This window comes from Ruditapes philippinarum, unplaced genomic scaffold (genome assembly GCF_026571515.1).
Source record: "Ruditapes philippinarum isolate M1 unplaced genomic scaffold, ASM2657151v2 ctg5041_1_1_1_1, whole genome shotgun sequence".
Lineage (NCBI taxonomy): Eukaryota > Metazoa > Mollusca > Bivalvia > Venerida > Veneridae > Ruditapes > Ruditapes philippinarum.
Window position 1 is genome coordinate 50075 of NW_026853079.1, and position 24716 is coordinate 74790.

At 34.0% G+C, this 24716-nt stretch overlaps 3 protein-coding genes across 3 annotated transcripts; 1 reads left to right on the forward strand and 2 right to left on the reverse strand.

Annotated features, from left to right (window-relative positions):
• The first annotated feature begins 3996 nt into the window (after positions 1-3996).
• LOC132733152 (uncharacterized) lies at positions 3997-9629 on the forward strand. Its single transcript, XM_060719757.1, has 5 exons — positions 3997-4146; positions 5426-5551; positions 5737-5957; positions 6973-7141; positions 8748-9629. Exons 2-5 carry the CDS (start codon positions 5491-5493, stop codon positions 9008-9010), a joined length of 714 nt encoding a protein of 237 aa, XP_060575740.1. The 5' UTR covers positions 3997-4146; positions 5426-5490; the 3' UTR covers positions 9011-9629.
• A 5327-nt stretch (positions 9630-14956) lies between these two features.
• On the reverse strand, positions 14957-22735 carry LOC132733092 (uncharacterized). Its single transcript, XM_060719691.1, has 2 exons — positions 21860-22735; positions 14957-16265 (listed from the first exon to the last, which is right to left on the reverse strand). The coding sequence occupies exon 2, from the start codon at positions 16253-16255 to the stop codon at positions 14957-14959; it is 1299 nt and encodes a 432-aa protein (XP_060575674.1). The 5' UTR covers positions 16256-16265; positions 21860-22735.
• Positions 20928-21815, reverse strand: LOC132733112 (uncharacterized). The gene has a single exon (XM_060719711.1). The coding sequence runs from the start codon at positions 21813-21815 to the stop codon at positions 20928-20930; it is 888 nt and encodes a 295-aa protein (XP_060575694.1).
• Positions 22736-24716: the final 1981 nt, after the last annotated feature.

Below are 24716 nucleotides of genomic sequence, written 5' to 3' on the forward strand. Positions count from 1 at the left end.
TGTTCAAGATACCACTATGAGGCTCAAACTTTGGAAAGAATTATCAAGGCAGAGATTAATCTAGTTGCTGTTCAAAGTGAGGTCACAGTATTAAAGAAAGCAGTAGAGCAAGAGGCTGAAGAAAGAAAAAAGGATCAGTCCAAATTTTCCGACAAATTAGATGTACTGCAACAAGAGTTCGATAACTTTGTCAAAAACGTAAGTGTTTTTTAACTTAAGATAATTAGATACATTTGATTTAATCAAAATTTTTGCTTATCAATATTCATTATGGTTACAACAAGCAACATAAAGTAATGCTTGGCCTTGTGTAGTGGATTTTGTAGTTTACTTTTCGGGTTACGGCAGTTAATCACTTCGAATTAAAAAGAGCACAGTTCAGTCACAGCATCGTTTCTAGGCATGCTGTCAAGCAATTTACCAGGACTAGATGCCTTCACTTTCGCAAAAGTATTACTTATGTATCTACTATAGCAAAGATTCATTGCGAACGACCGTTGAAAAGATTTTATGATATATCACAACGAAGATGACCTGAAATCGCCCGATTCACAATGGATCGCTTTACATATTCAGCTAACTGGACGGTTCTTGCCGGGCATTTTCCTTTATTGGTGATAGCCATAAGTGTCCGCGATCACTAAATAACTTAATTGTATATTTCGTTTTACGCTGAAAATATGAATTTAAAACATTGTACTTATTAATTCTGACTTCATTTCCAGAGTTTGATACGCCTTATGAATATTTTAAGATCATTTCAACAAGATATTTTACGAACTGAATATTTATTTCATTTTCCATGAAGTTAATTTTTTGTTTGTAAATTTTTTACTGTTTATAAAATTAAAGTGTATAAGCTGTATATCTGGACAAAAATATCGTTTGGATTAAAAAAAAAGAATGCTTCTAAAATATTTGTATGGAATAAAAATGGTAATTAATTGCCTTAAAGCGAGTGGCGCATGCACAAAGCCATTGATAAACGAATAAAATCCTACTTAAAATAGCAAAATAATATTTTTTATTACGGAACATTTTATTCTGTTTACGTACATTATCCATGTGTATCAAATAACATAGACATTCTATGTTACAACTTTTTCGGGAATAAACCATATGATAATGGAACCAATATTATTTTACTGTTGATAAATTTTATAAAAATATAAATTATATTAATTTATACCCTTTAATGCACAGATTTCCAGTGTTCAAGAGAACAATCTCCCGACTACAAGTTCGATGAGACAATTTTGTCTAACAAACGAGACGTGCAGTGATGTTAAGAATTCAGAATGTAAGCGGATGTCTTGTAAATGTAAACCTGGCATGAGCTACCACCATGCCACGAAAACATGTCTCCCTGGTAAGTTTTAGATAAAGTGTTTTTCGAAGATTAACTGCAATATTGAAACTTGTAGCATTTCAATGAGTGTCTGAATAATTCATGATTATCCAAAGATAGAAAAAAAACCAATAAAAATAGCATAAATGAAATTAATGGAATGTTCACATATACTTGTGATTGTTCATTTTTCATCCATTGCGTTTATCTGACAACAGTGGTGATTTTCACTGTAACAAAATCCGCAAACAGAGATAGGCCTCAATATAATAAAATCTGACAACAGGGATGGGCATCAATATAATGAAATCTGAAATCAAGGATATGCCTCAATATTATAAAATCGAACATCAGGGATGGGCCTCAATATCACAAATCTAACAGGAATAGGTCTCAATATATTTCAATCTGACATCAGGGATTTTCCTCAATATAATAAAATCTGACACCAAAGATATGCATCATTATAATAAAATCTGATACAAAGGATATTCATCAATATAATAAAATCTGACATCATGGACGCGCATCAATATAATAAAATCTGACAATAGGGATGGGCATCAATATAATTAAATTTGACAACAGGGATGGGCATCAATAATAAAATCTGACATCAGGGATGGGCATCAATATAATAAAATCTGACAACAGGGATGGTCATCAATATAATAAAATCTGACAACAGGGATGGGCATCAATAATAAAATCTGACAACAGGGATGGTCATCAATATAATAAAATCTGACAACAGGGATGGGCCATAATATAACAAATCTGACAACAGGAATAGGTCTCAATATTACAAAATCTGACAACACGGATATGCTTCAATATAGCATAGTCTGACAACTGTGAGGTCCACAATATAACAAAATCTGATAGCACTAACAAAGAGCTTCTTATATTACATGTTTTTGCTTGCATTTTCAATGCAATAAGTGTGCCAAAAACAACAGTTTTGCTTAACTTGAAAATGGTTGGATTTTCTGATAAAGATAAAATTAATTATTCATTGAAAAAAATCGACGAGAAATTTAAAAAAAGCGATTTGCATTATTCCTATTGTATCACGAAATACTTCTGATCTTGACAGAATGTTAAATCCGCCGTTTACACCCTATGTCTTTATGAGTTTGCATTTCCATAATTTCTGTTTCCTACAAAGTGTTACTTATCTTAATTTTTCATTTATAGAGGATATCTAAGCTTATTCTATTAAAAAAATGGTATGAAAATAGAGTGGTGGTAGCCAATAATGATGTATTTATAGAAAAATAGAAAAAAAACTGAAATTTCTGTTTATTATATATATTTTTCTCTTCTTTGACATTACAATTTAAGAGACATCCCCTTAAATTTTGTGTTTTGGCTAAATTTGGACGCATGTAGTCCGACAAAACACCAGTGAAAATACGGAAATATGTTTCACTGCAGTGAAAAATAAACTTTTACAATAAAATACTGAAAATGAAAATACGCAATTTTTTAATCAAAATGTCATTTAAAAGTGTAAAATAAATAGCAATATTTCATCTTTTTCATCCATTTTTTTTTCAAATTAACTTGATTTCAGATTGTGAAGACTACGGGTATGGTAACACTTACCAGGTTGAAATGGGCGCATTGTTGACAGGTTTTTCCACTAAAACTTTTGAAACTATCTCACAAGAAGATTGTGTTCAAAGATGTACAACGGAAAAAAGTTTCGTTTGCAGAACTGCAGAGTATTGGAAGTTCAAAAAAAGATGTTATTTGTCGTGGGAAACTCTGCACACAAATTCTGATAGCCACAGCAAAAATAAGGATTATGATACATACACCAGAGATTGCAACTAGAACTGTGGTCCAAATATGTATCTAGTTACTAGAATTTACTCAAACTCTGTTAAGGCCCTGTCACACTAGACTGCGTTTGCACGGCGTTGTTTAGTTTAACAGATCGCAAAATCGCAATAAAATGCTATTTTTGTGAAATGAGTCACCCATGCAACAAGAAATGGAAACATGTTAACAAAGATCTAGCACAAGATATGATACATGAAATGCAAGCCTTCAAGACAATACAATAAGGGTCATGTATAACAAAGGGCACAAGGCTGAATGATATGAATTGACAAAGAAGGCGCAACAACATCAGTCATGATATACTCGTATGTCCTATTGTGACAAATAAGTCTCGTATCAGAGCAAAAAATAAATACTTAACGCTGCACAAGAACCAACACAACAACCGACAAAAAATATACACAACATCTGACAGAATAATCAACACAGCAACAGAAAGAACAATCAACAAAACAATAAACAGAACAATGCACACAATAATCAACAAGACAAGCACACACTAAACAACACAACACAACAACCCACAAAACAATTAACACAACATCTAATACAACATAATCATTCACGCAAAAACAAACACATCAAACGACATATCAGGGAAGAGAAAGCTAATGGCAAATTATATTTATAAAAAATAGCATAAGCAGTATGGAAATATGAAAAAAAAGAAAATTAAGACATTCAAAAGATATTCTAAAGATAAAAAAAAACCTCGAAAGAAGTACCCTGCATAAATTGTCATCATTTTTATAACTTGTCATCGTAAATAATTTTTTTTTGTAGGTATACCATTCTAAATTGTTTCCAACTAGACTGTCCCATTTAAAGTAGTATACACATTGCTTCAGATTGCTAGGATAGCCGGACTGCGTGCCTCTTTTGATTGGTCATCAGATAACATCGGGATGGACAAATAGGTTATAGGAAAAATCGGAAATTATCAGTTATATGTACGTAACATTTAACACTATAAACAGTGTTTAATTCCGTATATATTCCTTTAGACTGTATACATTGATTATTGTCATGTGAATAGCGATTTTGAAACATGGTATCAGTAAACATAAATAATAGCTACAATATTGTGAAATTTGAAACAAGTCCTCTCCAATGAGTATTGTTTTTAGGATGGTATATCCAAGCTGGTATATTTTACTTATTTTTTTGTAAAAATTGAATTATTGACAGTCTAGGTCGATGGTACAGTTCAGTTATTTTTAATTATGATCATTCCTCGTTCCAAATTAGGTAAGGTCTCGTAGCTTAATGTCGCGCGCCAGTAAATGTCGGTAGAATCAGCTTTCGGAGGCATGCTTGTAGTCGCTTAACAAGAGGTCGTGCAAAGTCCATACTGCTTAATCTATATTCAGGATACTTTAAAAGTTGAGCTATATTTTGTAAAGTTCGAAAAGGGATTTTCTCAGATTATTTTTCTGCTGTTAATAAGTTAAAAGAATTTTATCAAAAGTAAGTGTATTGATATTGTATACCACAAATAGTACAAATATATTTACTTTATGCAAGTATATATTGCACTAAGTTGCATTGTTGAACAAGTCGTTATGCTATTGAGTAAACATGTTCATTTATGTATTTCTGTATAATATAATAATGCATACTATAAGTTTAATTGATTTTATTATCATGCTTTCACTTGGACTTATCATTTATCATACAAGCATAGTGTTTTAAATGATAGACATTTTCAGCGAAAACGTGTTAAGACAGATTTCTTTAAAAGAAAAAAACATGGTGATATCGTAACATGCCGATTATTCCTAATTTGAGCTTATCCAAAACTGGCGGAAAAAGCCGATATGTTTCTATTGTTCGCAGATGCAATTCGACCAATCAGTAGTTCTTACTTTCCCGCCATTTGAACAAGTAGACAAATCTTCAACAGCTGCAAAATACCTCCCGCATGCTTCTTTTTAAAAGCTTACTTGTATTTTTTTTGTATATTTATAATGCTCAACTTATATTACACTAGTGTCCCGTGTTTGTTTAAAAGAAAGGATGTCGACCATTAATCCCTTCCTTCTACTTAAGTTTTACCACAAATGTATTTCTAAAATGTTGCTATAAGTAGGTTGTTTTACTAATTATACCATTTGCTAGTATCTAATTGGTAAAACTGTCAAGTGACAGGAAAATCATAACTTACCAAAATATTTCTGTTTCCGATTCATCTTTGTAACGACAATAATTTTTTTTTTTACTTTTATGTAGCACATTGTGCATTTTCTAATCATTCCGAAGAATCCTGTGCACGGAGAAGTAACAAACTTGGGGAAATGATGATGCTGTATTTACTTGTAGTTTATAGTTTCTTCTTCACTGGATACTTTGCTTCAGGTAAACTGCTATATATTTTAAATGGTTTCTCTTATTATTTTTAATTACTATCTAATATGATTTTAGATGTATTTGATGAATTTGTTTTTCTTACATTCAAACATTAGTCAACTGACCAATTGCCAAATTATATATCTGCCAGTTAGAATCAGCATTATGAAGTGTTTGATGGTCACTATATATAGGTGCCCTGATAGAAGAGCAGCAATGTTCAAGATACCACTATGAGGCTCAAACTTTGGAAAGAATTATCAAGGCAGAGATTAATCTAGTATCTGTTCAAAGTGAGGTCACAGTCATAAAGAAAACAGTAGAGCAAGAGGCGGAAGAAAGAAAAAAGGATCATTCCAAATTTGCTAACAAAGTAGATATGTTGCAACAAGAGTTCGATAACTTCGTCAAGAAAGTAAGTGATTTGGATTTTTTAACTTTTGCTACCCGAATACATTTGTTTATAATGAGCTATCAAAATTTATACTGGTCAGCCACATAAAGTAATGCTTGACCTGCCATGGTGGTATTTGTAGTTTACCTTTCGGATCACGGCAGTCAACCACTTCGAATTCACATACGCATGGTGCAAGCAGTTTATCAGTACTACGACGTAGATGCCTTCACTTTCGCAAGGAACTGGTACTACTTATGTACCTGCCAGAGCAAAGGTTCATTGTGAACGGCCGTTGAAAGGAATTATGGCAAATCACAGTGAAAATGACCACCTGAAATCGCCCGATTCACAGTTCATTGCTTTACATAATATTAAGCTAACCAGACGGTGCTTCCCGGGCATGTTCCTTTATTGGTGATATATATAAGTAAATTCTTGTATTGATGAGAGTGATTTGATAATCCAGGTCTTTAAATAAAATACAATATTTTACAAATTAGTCAATACAAAATTTCTAGATGAGGCCTATCTGTTGAAATACAAATTATGAAAAGACATGTGTACATTTTTTTCATAAAGCTCTTTATTTATGTAGAATTGATTTTGATTCTGTTAACTTTCGATTTCCTTGATAGTTGATCTTTGAAAGAGTAAAGATTTTTTTTTATTAAACGGCGGTATCAGTTCAAAGTTTTGCAGCCATGTTGAATGAAATGTTTACGCATGCTCGATAGGTAAGCGAAAGTACGATGTTGACCAAACGACAGTACGTTGGTGACAAAACGACAGTACGATGGTGACAGTACGACAGTACGATGGTGACAGTACAAGAGTACGATAGTGGCAAAAACGACAGTACGATTGTGACAGTACGACAGTACTGTACGACAGTACTGTCACCATCAAACTGTCGTACTGTCACCATCGTCATGTTTCGCGCTTTCCGATCTCAGAGAAAACGCGCAGGCCCTAACGAAACACCGTATAAATGTTCGTTTTAAGATATATTTACGGTTTATAACTTATATAACAGGTTTCCAGTTTACAAGAGGAGAAAATTCTCCCGGCTTCAAGTTCGATGAGACAATTTTGTCAAACAAACGAGACGTGCAGTGACGTTAAGAATTCCGAATGTAAATGGATGTCTTGTAAATGTAAACCTGGCATGAGCTACCACCATGACACGAAAACATGTCTCTCTGGTAAGTTTAAGATCTGGTATGTTTAACATAAAGTGTTTTTCAAAGATTATATGAAGCATTTCAATGAGTGTCTGAAAACTTCATGATTATCCGAACATAAAAAACAATAAACGTGGCATAAATGAAATGAATGCTGAAAATAAAGTCAAAAATATTGTGCACATATTATACTTGTGATTTTACATTTTTCATCAACTGTTTTGTCTGACAACAGTGACGATCCTCAATGTTCCAAATCCGAAAACAGGGATATACCTCAATATGAAAAAAATCTGACAACATGGATGGACATCTATATAATAAAACCTGACAACAGGGGTATGCCTCAATATAATAAAATCTGACAACAGGGATATGCCTCAGTATATTAAAATCTGACAACAGGGATATCCCTCAAAATCCACAGAGATGGGCCTCAATAAAATTAAGTCTGACTACAGAGATGGGCCTCAATAAAATAAAACCTGACAACAGTGATATGCCTCGATATAATAAAATCTGACAACAGGGATGAACCTCAATATTGCAAATCTGAAAACAGAAATGGACCTCAATATAATAAAATCTGACATCAGGGATTGACCTCAATATAATAAGATCTCACAACAGGAATGGGCATAAATATAATAAAATCTGCCATCAGGGATATGCCACAATATAATAAAATCTCACATCAGGGATATGGATCAATATTATAATAAAATGTGAAATCAGGGATGGGCCTCAATACTTTTAAATCTGAAATCAGGGATGGGCCACTCTATTACAAATCTGACAAACAGAATATGGGCCACAATAAAACAAATCTGACAACGGGGATGGGTCTCAATATTACAAAATCTGTCAACAGGGATATGCCTCAATATAACAAAAACTGTAAACAGTAACAGAGCGCCACTTATATTACACGTATTTGCTTGCATTTTCAATGCAATACATGTAAACGTTTCTTTTGCGTCACTTGTAAATGATTGGGTTTCTGATAAAGATATACTCGTAGATCTAATTAATTCACGGAAAGAATCGACGGGAAATTTTAAAAAGCATATATGCATATTTACATTTGTTTCATAAAACACGCATGATCTTAACGGAATGTTAAATCCGCCGTTTACACCCTATGTCTTTATGAGTTTGCATTTCCATCATTTTTTTCCCTACAAAACTTTAATTATCTTAATTTTTGATTGATAGAGGATATTTAAGCTCTTTCAATAAATGAAATTGGTATGAAAATAAATATTTCATGAGTGGTGGTAGCCATGAGTGATGTATGATAGTTCTCATACCGTTAGATGAAAAATGATCATGTATTTATAGAAGGAACCTGGATTTTCTGTTTATTATATACATGAATATATTTCCTGTTTTTTTAAACCCCTTAAAGTAGTGTTTTGGCTAAATTTAGAAGAAGTAATCCGGCAAGACACCAGTGGAAATACAGAAAATATATTTCATTGTAGTGATAACTATTTTTACAGTAAAAATACTGAAAATGAAAATCGCATTTTATTTCATCAATATTTCATTTATTAGCATATAATAAATTTGAAAATTTCATCTTATATGCATATTTCTTTTTTTTTCAAATTATCTTGATTTTCAGACTGTGGAGACTACGGGTATGGTAACACTTACCAGGTTGAAATGTACGCATTGTTGGACTATTTTAACACTAAAACTTTAAGAACTATCTCACTAGAAGATTGTGTTCAAAATTGTACCACGGAGAAAAGTTTTGTTTGCAGAACTGCAGAGTATTACAAGACCAGCAAAACGTGTCATTTGTCATGGGAGACTCTGCACACAAACTCAGATAAACACTTCGTAAATAATAATTATGTTACATACACGAGAGATTGCAACTAGAACTGTGGTCTAAATATGTATCTAGTTACTAGACTTCATTCATACTCTGTTATATAATACAATAAAGTACTTGATAACTTTAACTAAAACAATTAAGCAAAAACTATTAATGGCATACATGTATACCAGTATTTTATGTATTAACGGCGTTTAGTGATTTTGATCATTGTCATTATGCAGTTTAACAGGACCAGCAACTATTTCGAATTTTACCCGAAATATAATAGTAGGACATATTTTCAGTTTTATCACCAAAACGTGAAAATCATCATTTCCACAAGGAAAAAACCATTTCTGGTTACATTATATTAAAAGTATTGAGATGTCTTTTTCATACGACCATATAACAAGGCAGACTAGCTTAGTAGTAGACAGCATCGATCACAAGTTCAACAATTATAATTTAATTTTGTTCTTTATTGTTGAAATTTTGAGTGTCAATTCAAAACGTCATGACACTAATACAACTTACAACGGTGTGTTACGTTTTCTATACGCATTCTAACTGATTCGTTGAAAATGAATTACTGGTAGTACAATCAAAGGAATTTGATGCATGTAGATTTCTATTTTAACTTCCTCTGGTACAATAAATGTTGAACGATTTTCAGGGTTATTTTGTATATGATGCTGTGGATGAGACTGAATATAAATATTTTCTCAACGGAATTAAAACACCACTATAGTATTCGAATTATATTTATGAAAAACACCATTTATTTGTAAGCGAAGCATTATCTTCCAGCTCCATTCACATTTTATTCTTAAACAAGGGTCACAACGTCACGTTAATACAAATGTATATCTTTTTCATATCAAACAGGTGTTTCCGTTAGTTTTACCCAAGCCTGAATTTTCATCTGGCAAGGTGGGAGTGCCTGGTGAGTCGCATGCTCCAAAATGGCATACTTTTAGAATAAACTGTGCTTATATGAAGACGTCATTTCGACGTTGTGAAAGAATTTGTAAAAAAAAATTTCACTACTCTAAGAAAACAGAATAGAACAGAATGAAATGACATTACTTTCTGGGAAAACTTTAATATGTCCATTCATTAATGCAATGTATGTGATGCACTCGGTTATGGTATAATCTTCATAGCTTCTCATTTGATGTAGATATTAAAGATAAAAGCTGGTCAGGTTCATATTTTGAAACAAACAAATTTACATTTTGTCATTTTGGTGAATTTTACTTTTCTCTCTTATAAGAATCACACAGACTTTAGGTGAAAGATTCTGTCCCACGACTTGATTCAACAAAATGTCGGTGATGGCATCAGAATCTCTTATTTATAATGTGACAACGTCTTTACGTTTCTTGATGTTTTAGTAATGACTTAAGAAGCATGTAATTAAAAGAAATACACACGAGCTTTATGGTTGTAAAACAAACTAACCAATAAAATAAAATGACAAGAAACATGGCAATGCCACGAAACCAGGTTTTCAATTATCACCATTGTTGATAAATATGTTGTAGTTGAAATACAAATACAAGCAACAAACAAAGTAACTAAGTGCAATGTAAATCATGAAAAAGGAATTTTCTATTTTAAGTAACTGTAACCTTGACCTTAGGGGGCCAAAAACCATCCCAAGTGAGGTCTTTATAAAAACATGCTTTACACCAAATTTCATAAAAATATCTTATTCCAAACTAGTTATTGACCGGAAACCTATTTTCTATTTTAGTAACATTGACCTGACTGGAAAAATATTTTCTATTTTAGCAACAATGACCTTGACTTTGACTCTACAGGACCCAAAAGCAGACAGATGAGCTGGCAGGCATGCAACAACCTAGATAGTTTCTGTTTTATAACTAAATAAAGTTTGTTGTGATTAAAAGGATAAATTACACGAATAATTAAATTAAATGGAAAAAACAAAGGGCCATAATAACGTGAAAACTTATCCAATCCCAAAACCCTGACAATATGCATCAGGGCACTTGAAGACAAAGCTAATCTGTGAAAGTTTGAACAAAACCCCTTGAGAAATGTAGAAGTTGCGAACAGAAGAATTTGTTCGCTATATACTCTATATAAAAAAAACAAAGGGCCATAATTAGGTAAAAAATTATCCAATCACAAAAACCAACAATAAGCATCAAGCCACTTGATGACAAAGCTTCTGTGAAAGTTTGAACAACATCACTTGAGAAATGTAGAAGGAGTTGCGAACAGAAGAAATTGTTCACTATATACTCTATATAAAGAAAAAAACAAAGGGCTATAATTAGGTAAAAAATTATCCAATCACAAAAAAAAAACAATAAGCAGCAGAGCACTTGATGACAAAGCTTCTGTGAAAGTTTGAACAAAATCCCTTGGGAAATGTAGGAGGAGTGCGCACAGAAGAAATTGTTCACTATATACTCTACATAAGGAAAAACAACAAAGGGCCATAATTAGGTAAAAAAAATTATCCAATCACAAAATCCCAACAAAATGCATCAGGACACTTGATGAAAAAGCTTTTGTGATAGTTTGAACAAAATCCTTTGAGAAATTTAGGAGGAGTTGCGCACAGAAGAAATTGATCACTATATATTCTATATAAGGAAAAAAACAAAGGGTCATAATTAGGTCAAATATTATCCAATCACAAAACCCTGACAATATGCACCAGGGCACTTGATGTCAAAGCTTCTGTGAAAGTTTGGTCAAAATCCGTTGAAAAATGTAGGAGGAGTTGCGCACAGAAGAAATTGTTTACGCCCGCCCGCTCGTCCACCCGCCCGCCCGCCGACATACCTCAATCTAATAACCAGTTTTTTCCTTCGGAAAACCTGGTTAAAGACAATCATGGACAAGGAAGGGCAACTTCACATCTAGCGCAGCCCCCCCCCCCTGATAAATTTCAGCCACAATTAAGGACCTCCGCAAAACTTAACTGGACAAAAATTGAATGGAAGTAATCAGACGTTATAGATATAAATGGTTTGTGACAAAAAGGGTTTCCTTTCATTACAGAACTTCTACGAGGTATGATAAAAAAGTTCTCGGTCCGATATACACTACATTGACATTTACACACGATATGTCGATACCGATAACTTATTGAAGATTACTGACCGAGTTTCACGCGGTTTTAACATAAAACGCACTTTGATCAGTAGAGGGGTGTGTCATTTAGACCAAATGGAGAAAGTTGAAATCAGAGCCGTCATTAAGTACCTATGTAAGAAAGTGATGTCCACACTTTGGAAGGAGTCCCCTTCCAATTGCACTGTGAAACATGAACCGGTTGAACCGGGTGATGCTCAAAAGTGTCAAAATGAACAAAGGGCAATAACTCCAAGATAAGGCAAGACAGAGTAACGGTTCCTGTGCACTGCAAACCTAATCAATGAGATCTATCTATCTGCAAAGTTTCATGTTGACAACTCTTATAATTTTAGAGTTACGTCCCGAACAAAGTTCAAAGTGTACAAATAAACAAAGGGCAATAATTCAAGTATTAGGCAAGGCAGAGTTACGTTTCTTGTGCACTGCATACGTAATCAGTGAGATATATTTCATGTTGATACCTCTTATAGTTTTAGAGTTATGTCCCGGACAAAGTTCAAAGTGTAAAAATAACAAAGGGCAATAATTTAAAAATTAGGCAAGGCAGAGTTACGGTTCTTGTGCACTGCACACCTTATCAATGAGATCTATCTACCTACAAAGTTTTATGTTGATACCTCTTATAGTTTTAGAGTTATGTCCCGGACAATGTTCAAAGTGTAAAAAAAAACAAAGGGCAATAATTAAAAAAGCACGACAATTGAGTACTTCGCGTTGTGTCTAGTGGAATTTATTAAAGCAGCACAAGTTCTGATAGAATACTAATACAAATCAAACTTTTAAAAACAGTTTTTATTTCTCGGTTAAATAGTCCCTTATTCCGCGATTACAAATAAATGTATATATCAACAAAATAGCTCTCCGTTTATTAATTATAACTTGCGAATAGAAAAGTACGTAGCTTAAATGAATAAGTCAAACAAAAGTATCAAAGCCGCCCTGACGCTGAATTGGCAAACTTGACTTAACGTGATCTAAGAAAGTATCACCCAGAATGCGCGCTTTGTGAGTGCGCGGGTCTATTTTATGAAGTTCAGTTAATTATGCAGGTCATCGGGGTTAATTAATCATGCAATCAACTTTTGACCAATCGGATCGGTTTAACCTATTTCCGCATGTTTCGTAAGCTGAAACCCCGGCCAAACCTATAAAATATCCCATATTTAGAAATGACCGTACTTTTGTGCTGAATAATGCTGACTGCATGCTTCTTGGTCATCAGTTTTGCAAGAGGCGGAAATATAACAACCTCCCTACCACAATAAGTCACAAATAACTTACATGTATGAAATATGCGCATTTGCATGACCAGTTCAACTGTCCGAATATGACCTGGTACTTAGAGTAAACATGTATATACATGAGGCATACCGTTATAGTGTTATATGCCTCCCTATGTTAAAAAAATAAATTTAATTGTAATTTATTTTTAACTTGAATTTAAAATATACGTAAGGTATGCCTTCAAAAATACGTGACAACCTTACATAGTAGGAGAGCTTTACAAAACAATTGAATATACAATCCGCGCGTATATAAAACATTTCAAAATGATTTTTTTTTATTTGTTATACATAGAAAACCACGCGTTTATTTTTTTTTTCGTTGTTGCTGTCCATGGACCATCTGGGGTACATCGTAGTACATCGGAAATACATCGTAGAACATCGGAAGTACATCGTAGATGTTGTTGGACCTCAATGAGACATCTGTCGTCATCTGTTACGGTAGTTAGACATCTGAGACAGGATAACGTCATTCGTCGTCCAGAAACCAGTGCGTCGAAATCATCTGAAATAATCTCATGAATACGTAGCGTGAGATTATGAGAGTTATTAACAACAGTTTATATCGATGTTTTCGCCCATTGGCAACACAACGTGTCCACAATATGACCTGGTAATTATTAGTTTAAGGTCAACATCAGTGAAATAAATGTTATATCGTTATTTATGTAGATATCTTCGGAAGTGTCCATCACTGATTATTATTGTCATATAATTGTTATATGCATCATAAATAGATAGTTCACATCATTATATATCCATGTCGTGACAGGATAATGTAAATATCTCTGAAGGAGAGCAATTTAACACAATAGTCTCTATTTACAGTCATCGCACTATGTATATCGATAAGCGATTGTCAGCTATATATATGCAAAGTTCACAACATATATAATATTCATAAAAGTTAGTTATTCGGAGTTTTTGGTGTTATCAGCTTTCAAGCTTGGGTAGAGCGCAATGTATTCTTCGGCAATCTTGTCTGTGATCGGAGGAGCACTCTTCACAATCGATGACATTTCGTTAGCTCTGTTATAGGTTACAGCGTAAGAAGGTTCTTTCTTTACACCCAAGGTGCCAAATTTCGCATTGCCTATACAACCCTTGAATTTGCCTAAACGGACATATCTACAGAAGACGAACATGGCTACCCCTAATAAAATAATAAACTAAAATAATTGGGAAATATAAACCCTGAGGGAAATGAATGTTTAAACCTTTTTTTCTTCCCTTTTAAACGGCAATGTGCTTTCCAGTTTTTGTAAAAGGCTGTACTCGATTTGCTTCGTTTTTTTAGGTATTTCGATAGGGTTTTAAATTTGGAAGTTTAACGAAAAACTTGCCATAAATCTGCCCTCTTTCTTAAGGTTTCCCTGATAAAATTTTCCCGTCCGAAGTAATTTATATGCATTTATTTTTATTTGACTAGTTAAAAAAAAAGCGTATCCCCCCTTCTATGCAAACCCACAGGGACTTTAAAAATATCAACTCCCTTTGAACAAATAACTCAACGTACATTAGAAATACGACGACATTTTAATAAAAACTTTGTTACTGTTGCGTAAAGAGCCAAAATTACCAATGACTTTAGCCTGTTGGCAACGCAACATTAGGTACTACTGTTTTGTGACAATACTTCTTAATTTTATCTTTACTGTGTAAAAATAGATGAATCGGACATTTCTTAGTTGTAGCGACTGAATATAACGCTGAACTGAATCGGCAATATGGGAGCCCTTGAACGGAACAACTACTTAATTCGTCCTTATTTAAAATAGCAAATCTAGTTCTTTGTTCATTAATAGCTAAACCTACACCATGAAGTTTATAATCTGCGACCATAGTCGATTCGATTTTCTGTTCGGTAATATTAATCGGAAGCGGTAACGAAGCCATGTGATATATATCGAATTGTTCGTACATTTCCGCGACCGGAATATATAATACTATTACAATCTGGTTATCAATTAACGCACCGCTACATGGTAAATTACGGTAATATAACCAAAAATCTTTTTCTTCGGTAAAAGGTAATTTTAACATCGGAGGTAATTGTTGTTTTATCTCATGTAATATTATACTTAACTCGCTCGGTTCTATTAACACGGGACTAAGATGAGATAATGCTACAGCGTTCAACTGTGAACTTAGGTGTTCATATAATATAAAACCGCGCTCTATGATTTCTCTGAAATTTTGTACAATATGCGAAACTCTTAAATAAGTTTGAACAAATTCGGTTATCTTAACAACTTCAAGATGAACACGATCTTTATATTTAGAGAAATCCGTACTCATTTGTTCTAAAGACGTCAATATCTGATTGATCGTTTCACGATTTTCGATCGTCGATCGGCGAGTAACATTCAAGACGGTTAAGTTTTCGTCGACAACATGTAATATCGCTTTTTGTGTTTTCTCTAAATTTATCACGTTTCTACGAACAGAGTTTAATTCATCATCGGTTGACATACCGGCGACCCAACCGATAATTTTTCCTAAAAACGGTAATAAAGAGCGTTTCTGCCTAATAAATTTATTGTTATGAAATTTTGCTCGTAATGTTTGATATGTATGCGTCAAACGAGATACTTCTTGTTCTAATCCCTTAAAGGTGACTACAAAGTTAGGATTATCTTTATTTCCTTGGTATCTTTGTACGGTTGTTCGTATGAGTTGTTCTATTTCTTTCGAATCTTCCGATACTTTTCTTATAAAAATATCATAAGGCTCTAAATCTAATGTTAAAGCTATGCGCCAAGAATCATGCGTGAGACTAACACGATTTGTTTTGAAAAATAAGACATTTTCTCTTAACAAATAAGACATACAACAATTTGAAAGATAACACATGAGTAATAAAGAGAGAACCACGAACGGTTTCATCGTGACGTACCTGAAATACAAATGTCGGACGTTTATTACGCATCGCATTAATTAAGTCCAAATATCAATCACGCGTAATCATAACTTATGACATTAACGCAATTACAAAACAATAATCATCATAATATGACAATTACGGAGTTCTTTTTAATGATGAACTTGTCACTATCGTAACGTACGGGTTATCATAACTATCTTACTGCTTACCTTAACACGTAAATAACTTAAACTACAACACATAACTAGATATATACAATACATAATACCAGTTACCTATCTATACAAGATTATGCGTCGTAACACATAAATCTAAATCCAACATAATGAAACTATGGAAAGCCTACTCAGCCTGCTTAATTCATAAAGCACCAAATTATGTTTCATTATCCTATATGTACTTTAAATTAGCGCTCAAACCACAATCGGTCTACAGAGAATCAACTAATCTACACGACATATAGAGTACCACAAAATGTTAAAATACATTACAACATTGCGGCAATTGACTCAAACAGACTCTTAAGCTGAGTTCTGTTACTACTTAAGCTTACATTATTAGCTACAGAATTATCATACTTAGACTGTTGTACGGCATTAATTTGAGCGGTACTAGGTCTATCATTTTCACTTACGTCCATGGGTTCGTACTCGGAACCTGAGTAAGAATTATTAATATCAGGTAGCTTAACAGAACGCTTAAGCTCTACCTGTTTTCTTAATTTCGTCAAAGGAGTGTCATTATCAGAAATTGAATTTTCTCTTAACCTTTTACGTCTCAATTTCCTTTGCACTTCTGCAAGCGGAATATCACTCGTGTCACTGGCAGAGGAGTCAGATCTCTCTCTTCGCAATCGTTTGACACGATTATTAAGACGTTTCGGTCTTTCATCATTAGAGCTTGAATCCGAGCTCTCAGAATCTGATTCAGAGGGTGGCACGACATAGGCTGCCCTTCTTAACCTCTCATCAGTTCTTAGGTCACTTACGTCCCAATCATCGACCGTTGCTTTTTTAATGTTTCTTGCATGAGCATGCACAGATTTACCTGTCAAGATATTCTTTATGACAAAGGTCACGGGCGTTTTCTTTTCAATTATACGGTAATAAGGAGTGTACCTATGATCCAGTTTACTTTTTCGGGCATTATTTTTAAGAAGTACGGCTTGACCTACGTCTAGGCTTACTTCTGTTGCGTTTTTATTGGCATAATCGTTACGTCTTCTCTTAGCTTTCTTAAGATTTCGATGGGCAATCTTAAACGCTTTATGCTGTTGTTCAAGAGCAATCTTATGTTCTTCTTCACCCATATATCTACGACGGGGTTTTAATATGGTGTCAAGAGGAAGATATGGTTCACGTCCATAAAGCAGAAAGAACGGTGAGAAACCGGTACTTTCGCTTGGAAACATATTGTATGCCGCCACACATTGGGATAACATGGTGTCCCAATTATCGTGATCAGTAGTTTTTGACATTATATCCTTAAAAGTTCTAAAGAATCTTTCTACTTTTGAATTTGCCCTAGGATTATAAAAAGATGTTTTAATATGTGCCATATTCAACTCGGCTGTGACGTAGGAGATGACGTCACCAGTGAATTCACCACCGTTGTCGGAAACGAGCTGAGTAATAGCGGAGTGTCTAGGAAATAACTCATCAATAATTATTTGTGCAACTATTTCTGCTGTTTTATTCTTAATGGCATAGCATTCTGCATATCCCGTTAAATGATCTACAAAAGCTAGAACATATTTATTTCCACTAAGAGTAGTTTTAAGCGGTCCTGTGAGATCCATTGATACACGAGAAAATGGATAATTTGGTACAGTTGTATCTTGTACTGGGACCTTTTGATTGCTTTGCGCCCTCATTTGACAATCAACACATTTAGAAATATAATCATTTACGTGTCTATATAAATTAGACCAGAAATATTTTCTCTTGATTGCGTCATAACATTTATCTAAACCTAAATGACCTACGGAATGATATTGTTTAAGAACTAATTCTTGTAGTTGAGCTGGTACACATAACCTTAATATTGGATCATTATCTGGTTCAGATATAAAGTATAAGATGTCGTCAATAATAACATATCGACTTATCGATTTAGACGGATCGTCCTTTTTAAGCTGCTTCTTAATCGTCAATAATTTATCGTCATTTTCTTGTTCTTTGCTCATGTCAATTTCTAACAAATCGAATGTCGGTTTATCGATTTGCGTCGGAGACTCATCATCAACGTGGTCGGTAATCTGTTGCATATCAACGCGATTAGTGTTCACTGCACTAACATTTAGCGTTTGATCGGGTATATCGGCCATGCGATCTATTTCCAACTCCTCTTTTGGAGTTAATGGTGGGTGAATAACCCTAGATAGCATATCGGCACAAGTGTTAGCAGTACCTTTAATGTACTCTATTTCAACATCATAGCCCTCAATTGCAAGAGCCCACATTTGAACTTTTCTATTTTGCATAGGAGAGTTTAACAAGTATTTAAGTGGCATATGGTCGGTGCGTACTATCACTTTTGTATTATGTATATACGGATGAAATTTCTCAAGTGCATATTTAATTGCGAAGCATTCTTTTTCAAGTGTACTATAACGTTGTTGCGTTTTACTTAATTTATGCGAAAGATAATGTATCGGTCTTTCGGTAGTTACACCTGGTAGAACACTCTCTTCCGGTTCACACTCTTGACAGAGTACACTGCCACATGTTATATCTGAGGCATCTGTATATATTATATAGCCTTTATTTATATCTGGATGAGTTAAGTAAGGAATCTTTGTTAAAGCATCTTTTAGAGACTGGAAGCTTTTCTGACACTCATCGGTCCATTTAAAGCGTGCAAATTTGCGTGTAAGAGCAATTAGTGGTTCGGCTATTTCGGAAAACCCAGCTATTATTCTTCGATAATAACTACACAGTCCAATAAAAGCTCTGACTTCTCTTACACAAGCCGGTGCAACCATGCTTTCTATAGCTTTAACTTTCTCGGGATCAGGCTTGATTCCTTTTTCACTAATAACATAACCTAAATAATTTGTTTCAGGCTGGAGGAAAGAACATTTCTGAACTTTAAGCTTTAAATTGTGTTCCCTAAATCTATTGAACACTAATTGAATGTGCTCTAAGTGAGACTCAAGTGTAGAACTTATGATAAGCACATCATCTAAATAACAAAGAGCAAAAGATTCATAATCTTGTAGAACTATCGACATCAGTTCTTGGAATATTGCAGGAGCGTTACATAGACCAAATGGTAATACTCGAAAATGAAATAACTTCCCCATGGTCGTAAAAGCTGTCTTTTCCTTAGAGTCAGGGTGCATCTTAACCTGCCAGTAACCACTTAAGCAGTCAAGACTTGTAAAGAATTTACATCCACCCAGCTGTGCAAGTATTTCATCAATCTTAGGTAATGGCCAAGAATTTCTTTTTGTAACTTTATTTAATTTACGGAAGTCTACACAGAAACGTTTACTTCCATCGCGTTTCGAAACAAGAACAATCGGTGAGGCATAGGGACTCTGTGAACGTTCAATAATACCAGCCGTTTGCATGTCCTTTAAAGCTTTCTCAACTATTGGTCGATCTTTAAGTGGAGTAAAGTATGGTTTCGATTTAATAGGTTCAGAACTACCAGTATCAATCTTCATTGTTATTGTATTTGTTTGGCCTAACTCAAGGTCGCTAGCGGCAAAGACATCGGAGTTTTTCTGTATTAATGATTTAATTACCTGTTCATACTCTTTCGGACATTTGACCTTAGACAAAAGTTCACCTACATTTGTATGTCTAGTCGACGACGCGTCATGCGTTTTATTGTCATTTTTACCCGGTGTCACTATGTCGACCTCAGCTATGCTCTCAATTTTTGCCATAATACAGCCTTTCCTAAGTTTTATGGTTTTATTAGTATTATTTATGACAAGTAAAGGTAACGACCTATCTACGCCTACGTTAACTACACAATTAGAAACAATTAACCCCGGTTCGGAGGTTATGAAGCCTTCATTGACTTGTGTCAATTCGTACAATGCCGGTTTAAAATGCGGATTTTCCTTTATTTTACCTAATAAAGTATAACTTGTTTGAGGTTTCAGAACACTATTTGATTTTAACCTAACTATTGAATGAATATGTAAATCTTCTTCTAACGGAACATATGTTTTCCCTATTCTTAATCTTTGAAGGTCGCAATACAAACGAACTCCAAATTTAAATAACCAATCTTTTCCTAAAATAACATTTTTAGTCATGTCAGATACTACGAGAAACTTATGATGTAATTTTGTTCCTCCAATTTTAAATGGTAAGTCTACGCTACCTATAACTTTAAGTTGATTACCACTAACCGACTGTAAAGTTATATTATGTTTTTTATTCAACCTAGGTTTATTAGACAAAGTATCATAAATACGTTTATGTAATAAACTAACTTCTGCCCCTGAATCAACTAAAGCCCTAAGTTTACATTTTCCTATCTTAACAAGACAAGATACAGGGTTACCAGATAAATTAACATTATAACTACAAGTTTTCCTACAATTACTTTTATTACTATCTTCTTTACTAATTAATTTATTATTTCCCAATTTACTGTTTTTGTTAGTACTAATTCGACTACTCCCCATATCGGCTTCTACATACGAGGAGACATCTAGTTTAAATGTTTGCGTTCATCATTTTTACTACTTTGCGATTTTTTACGGCAATTTACGCGAATGTGGCCTCGCTCGCCACAAGCCCAACATACTCGGTTCGAATCTTTTGATTCGCCGCGGTCTATTGCATTTACGTTTTTGCTTCTGGTTCTATCTTTATTCACGCGACAATATTTTGCCGTGTGGCCTTTTAAATTGCATAATTGGCAAATTCGTGTCGGTCGAAGATGGTCAACTTCCATCGGCTCTTCACTACGTGCAGAAGGACGTTCGGTCCCTTGTCGACCGTACTCCCTCCCTGTACGTAAAGAAAACCGTTTCCTAATGTTCTGTTCATTGACGGCTGACGTAATAGCCGCCTGCAGTGTCTGCGGAGAATCTCGTAAACACTTATATTGTAAATATTCATAAAAGAGACCGTCAACGAAATATGATATGAGATGTCTCTCAACAGCTGCTAAGCCCCCCTGTTGTCCAGCGAATGCGTCTTCAGCTAGCGTTAGCAACCGCTCAGAATAAATTTGAACGGACTCATGCCGTCCTTGTTTAATGTCTCGTAATAATCGTAATGCGTGTTGCGGATCACTTATCTCGCTAAACCTGTTTGTTAGTTCAGTTCTTAACTGCGCCCACGTATTATTTGGATGAGCCGTTAAATACCTATGAATGAAGTCTGAGACAGGCCCCCTACAGCTCTGGTAAGCTATCAATTTAGTCCGGTCTTGATTCGCCTGAACCAAGACTGCGTATTTTTCGACTTCCTTAAGCCATTCTTTAAATTGTTTTGGATCCCCTTCATAATGCGGGATGGATTGAGTAATCCCATTAGTACCTATTTTATTATTTAGAATAGCCATTTCGTTCGCCAGGTTAGCTTGAGCCATATTTAAATTTAGCACCTAAGGATTAAAAGAAAATAACCACTTACGTTCGTTGATCGAGCTGTTGTTGTTGTTGTTGTACGCCGCTTGTCAACTGCTGTCTATCGTTGTCAGGTCCGTTGATCTGTATGCACTCTACCTTGCTTGGCTGTTTACACCACTCCGTGCGACAATCTGAAACTAGGAATAAAGTTTAATTATCCTGGTCTTAAGGCGACCAAAAATGGTTTTGTATAGCACGACAATTGAGTACTTCGCGTTGTGTCTAGTGGAATTTATTAAAGCAGCACAAGTTCTGATAGAATACTAATACAAATCAAACTTTTAAAACAGTTTTTATTTCTCGGTTAAATAGTCCCTTATTCCGCGATTACAAATAAATGTATATCAACAAAATAGCTCTCCGTTTATTAATTATAACTTGCGAATAGAAAAGTACGTAGCTTAAATGAATAAGTCAAACAAAAGTATCAAAGCCGCCCTGACGCTGAATTGGCAAACTTGACTTAACGTGATCTAAGAAAGTATCACCCAGAATGCGCGCTTTGTGAGTGCGCGGGTCTATTTTATGAAGTTCAGTTAATTATGCAGGTCATCGGGGTTAATTAATCATGCAATCAACTTTTGACCAATCGGATCGGTTTAACCTATTTCCGCATGTTTCGTAAGCTGAAACCCCGGCCAAACCTATAAAATATCCCATATTTAGAAATGACCGTACTTTTATGCTGAATAATGCTGACTGCATTGCTTCTTGGTCATCAGTTTTGCAAGAGGCGGAAATATAACAACCTCCCTGCCACAATAAGTCACAAATAACTTACATGTATGAAATATGCGCATTTGCATGACCAGTTCAACTGTCCGAATATGACCTGGTACTTAGAGTAAACATGTATATACATGAGGCATACCGTTATAGTGTTATACATATATTCCATGCATTTCGTATAATATTTCAAATATAATAACTAAACACTAATTTAAGTAAATTTATATACACAAATTACACACAAAGTTTTAAACATAGTTACTTATTGCCTAATATTTTTGCAATGATCTGGACGCAATCACCTCTTAGCCCACTGGCCCGGCGTATGCAAGATGTTTCATATTCCAACTCTATGACGCTTGTTTATTTTTGTTTGTATTTATACGATTGCTGGTTTATGAACTGAAAAGTCGCCGTTCTTATTTGCACGTTTCAAAAACAGTTCTTCGGCTCGAATATTAATCAACGTACTTGCATTCCAACACGTCGATGAACAAAAGTGTTAAAATATTTACATTGAATACGGCAGTCGTATAAATCGGCTTCCCGTCGTTTACTCAATCAAAAGTGTTTAAAATAGAAGCACTCGGTGGTTGTTCTGTTGAATATTTGATATAAATAGAAACAATTATTGTTGCATTTTGGTTTCGTAGTAAGTAGTGACGCGGTAATAATATTTGTTCAGGAAAGGAGTCGGATGTTCCAAAGGTGAAGTTAGAATGTACAATGTAATATGAGTGTTTGAAACTATTTTCGTCTAAAAAGATTGCAGTACAATCAAAACACAAGAACTTTTTTCTTCTAAATCGGATTGTAATTGAATAGTGTAGTAAATCGACTGTTATTTGTTTTTATCAAACACACGTTTTTTTTTTCTTTTGTGAGTTCAGAATAAAATGAATGCAAAGAAAGGAAAGGCAATGATAGATAACTGAAATGGCCAATAACTTCACTGTTTGTGTAAATTTATTATTATTTTCAGTGATATATTTTTTCAAAAGAGTCGTACGACCGAATGTAATCTTGCGCTAATTACGATCATTTCACGTAAGTTTATCTCCCCTTTGTCACAAACGCCCTTTGTAGACTGCATTAGCATCCATCGGCAATTTATTTTTGACTCTGATCTTTCTTGTAAACTTACATTCTATTCCTTTGGCAATTAGAAATCTGTGACGCTTTAGAATAGAACCAAGCACATTATGCCTCAGAAACATCTTTAGAAAGGGCAAACATGAATTTTGTAAAGTTTAAAAATGGTTTTAGAGAATTTTAGATGCTTGTTACCTAAAAAAGTAGTAGATAAATGTGGAAAAAATGTCACAACAATAGCAAAATACTTATTCACTTTAACAGTACTGATTGTCAAATTGCAACGTATGCAAAAAATGGTTCAGGTAAGTGGCCAATGAGTAACGTTTTTAAACACTAAAAAAAAGGACACCAAAAATAAAAAGCTTTTGAGAAATAGAAATAAAAGCATTTCTGAGGCATATTGGGCCTTTAAGACATTGCCAGAAAATGAAAATTCAATAAATTTATTTGCATATTTAGTGGTGGGGTTTTGGTGTATCAAAACAACAGTGAATGGTGTGTTCTGTATTTTAGTCAGGTCTGGAAGAAACCTAAAACAAAATAAAATAATTATAATACAAATAACAAAGAGAAATATTATACAACAGACAAATCATATATTACATATTTCATTATTACAATAATGTCTATAATTACAATATATACATTATCAACATTTCACAATTACAATTAAAATAAATACATACAAACCAGGTTTTGTAAGAAGAAATCAAATATAATGATCAAAATAGAAAATACAAAAATTTCTATAAAGAAATAAATGAGTCAACTTAAAATGCAAATAATGTGTTTCACTCTGAGAGTCAAACAATGATTGGTCTGTGTTACTAAGAAATATCACATTCCAGAACCACATCATCTAAAAAATAACTTTCATACAAAATCAATCACCCATCACTCAACTTGCAAAACCAGTCCAATCACACATAACAAAAGTACAAGAGACATACACGAACACATATCACCACAATAGATCTGGTCAGGCCTTTAAGATAAATTACTTTATTTATTATAAAAATAGAACTTGGCTTAATTTA

Coding starts and splice junctions, on each gene's coding strand:
- LOC132733152 (XM_060719757.1), top strand. CDS start 5,491: ATGATGATGCTGTATTTACTTGTAGTTTATAGTTTCTTCTTCACTGGA. Junction 5,552..5,736: donor CACTGGATACTTTGCTTCAG/GTAAACTGCTAT, acceptor CACTATATATAG/GTGCCCTGATAGAAGAGCAG. Junction 7,142..8,747: donor CACGAAAACATGTCTCTCTG/GTAAGTTTAAGA, acceptor CTTGATTTTCAG/ACTGTGGAGACTACGGGTAT.
- LOC132733092 (XM_060719691.1), bottom strand. CDS start 16,255: ATGAAACCGTTCGTGGTTCTCTCTTTATTACTCATGTGTTATCTTTCA.
- LOC132733112 (XM_060719711.1), bottom strand. CDS start 21,815: ATGGCTCAAGCTAACCTGGCGAACGAAATGGCTATTCTAAATAATAAA.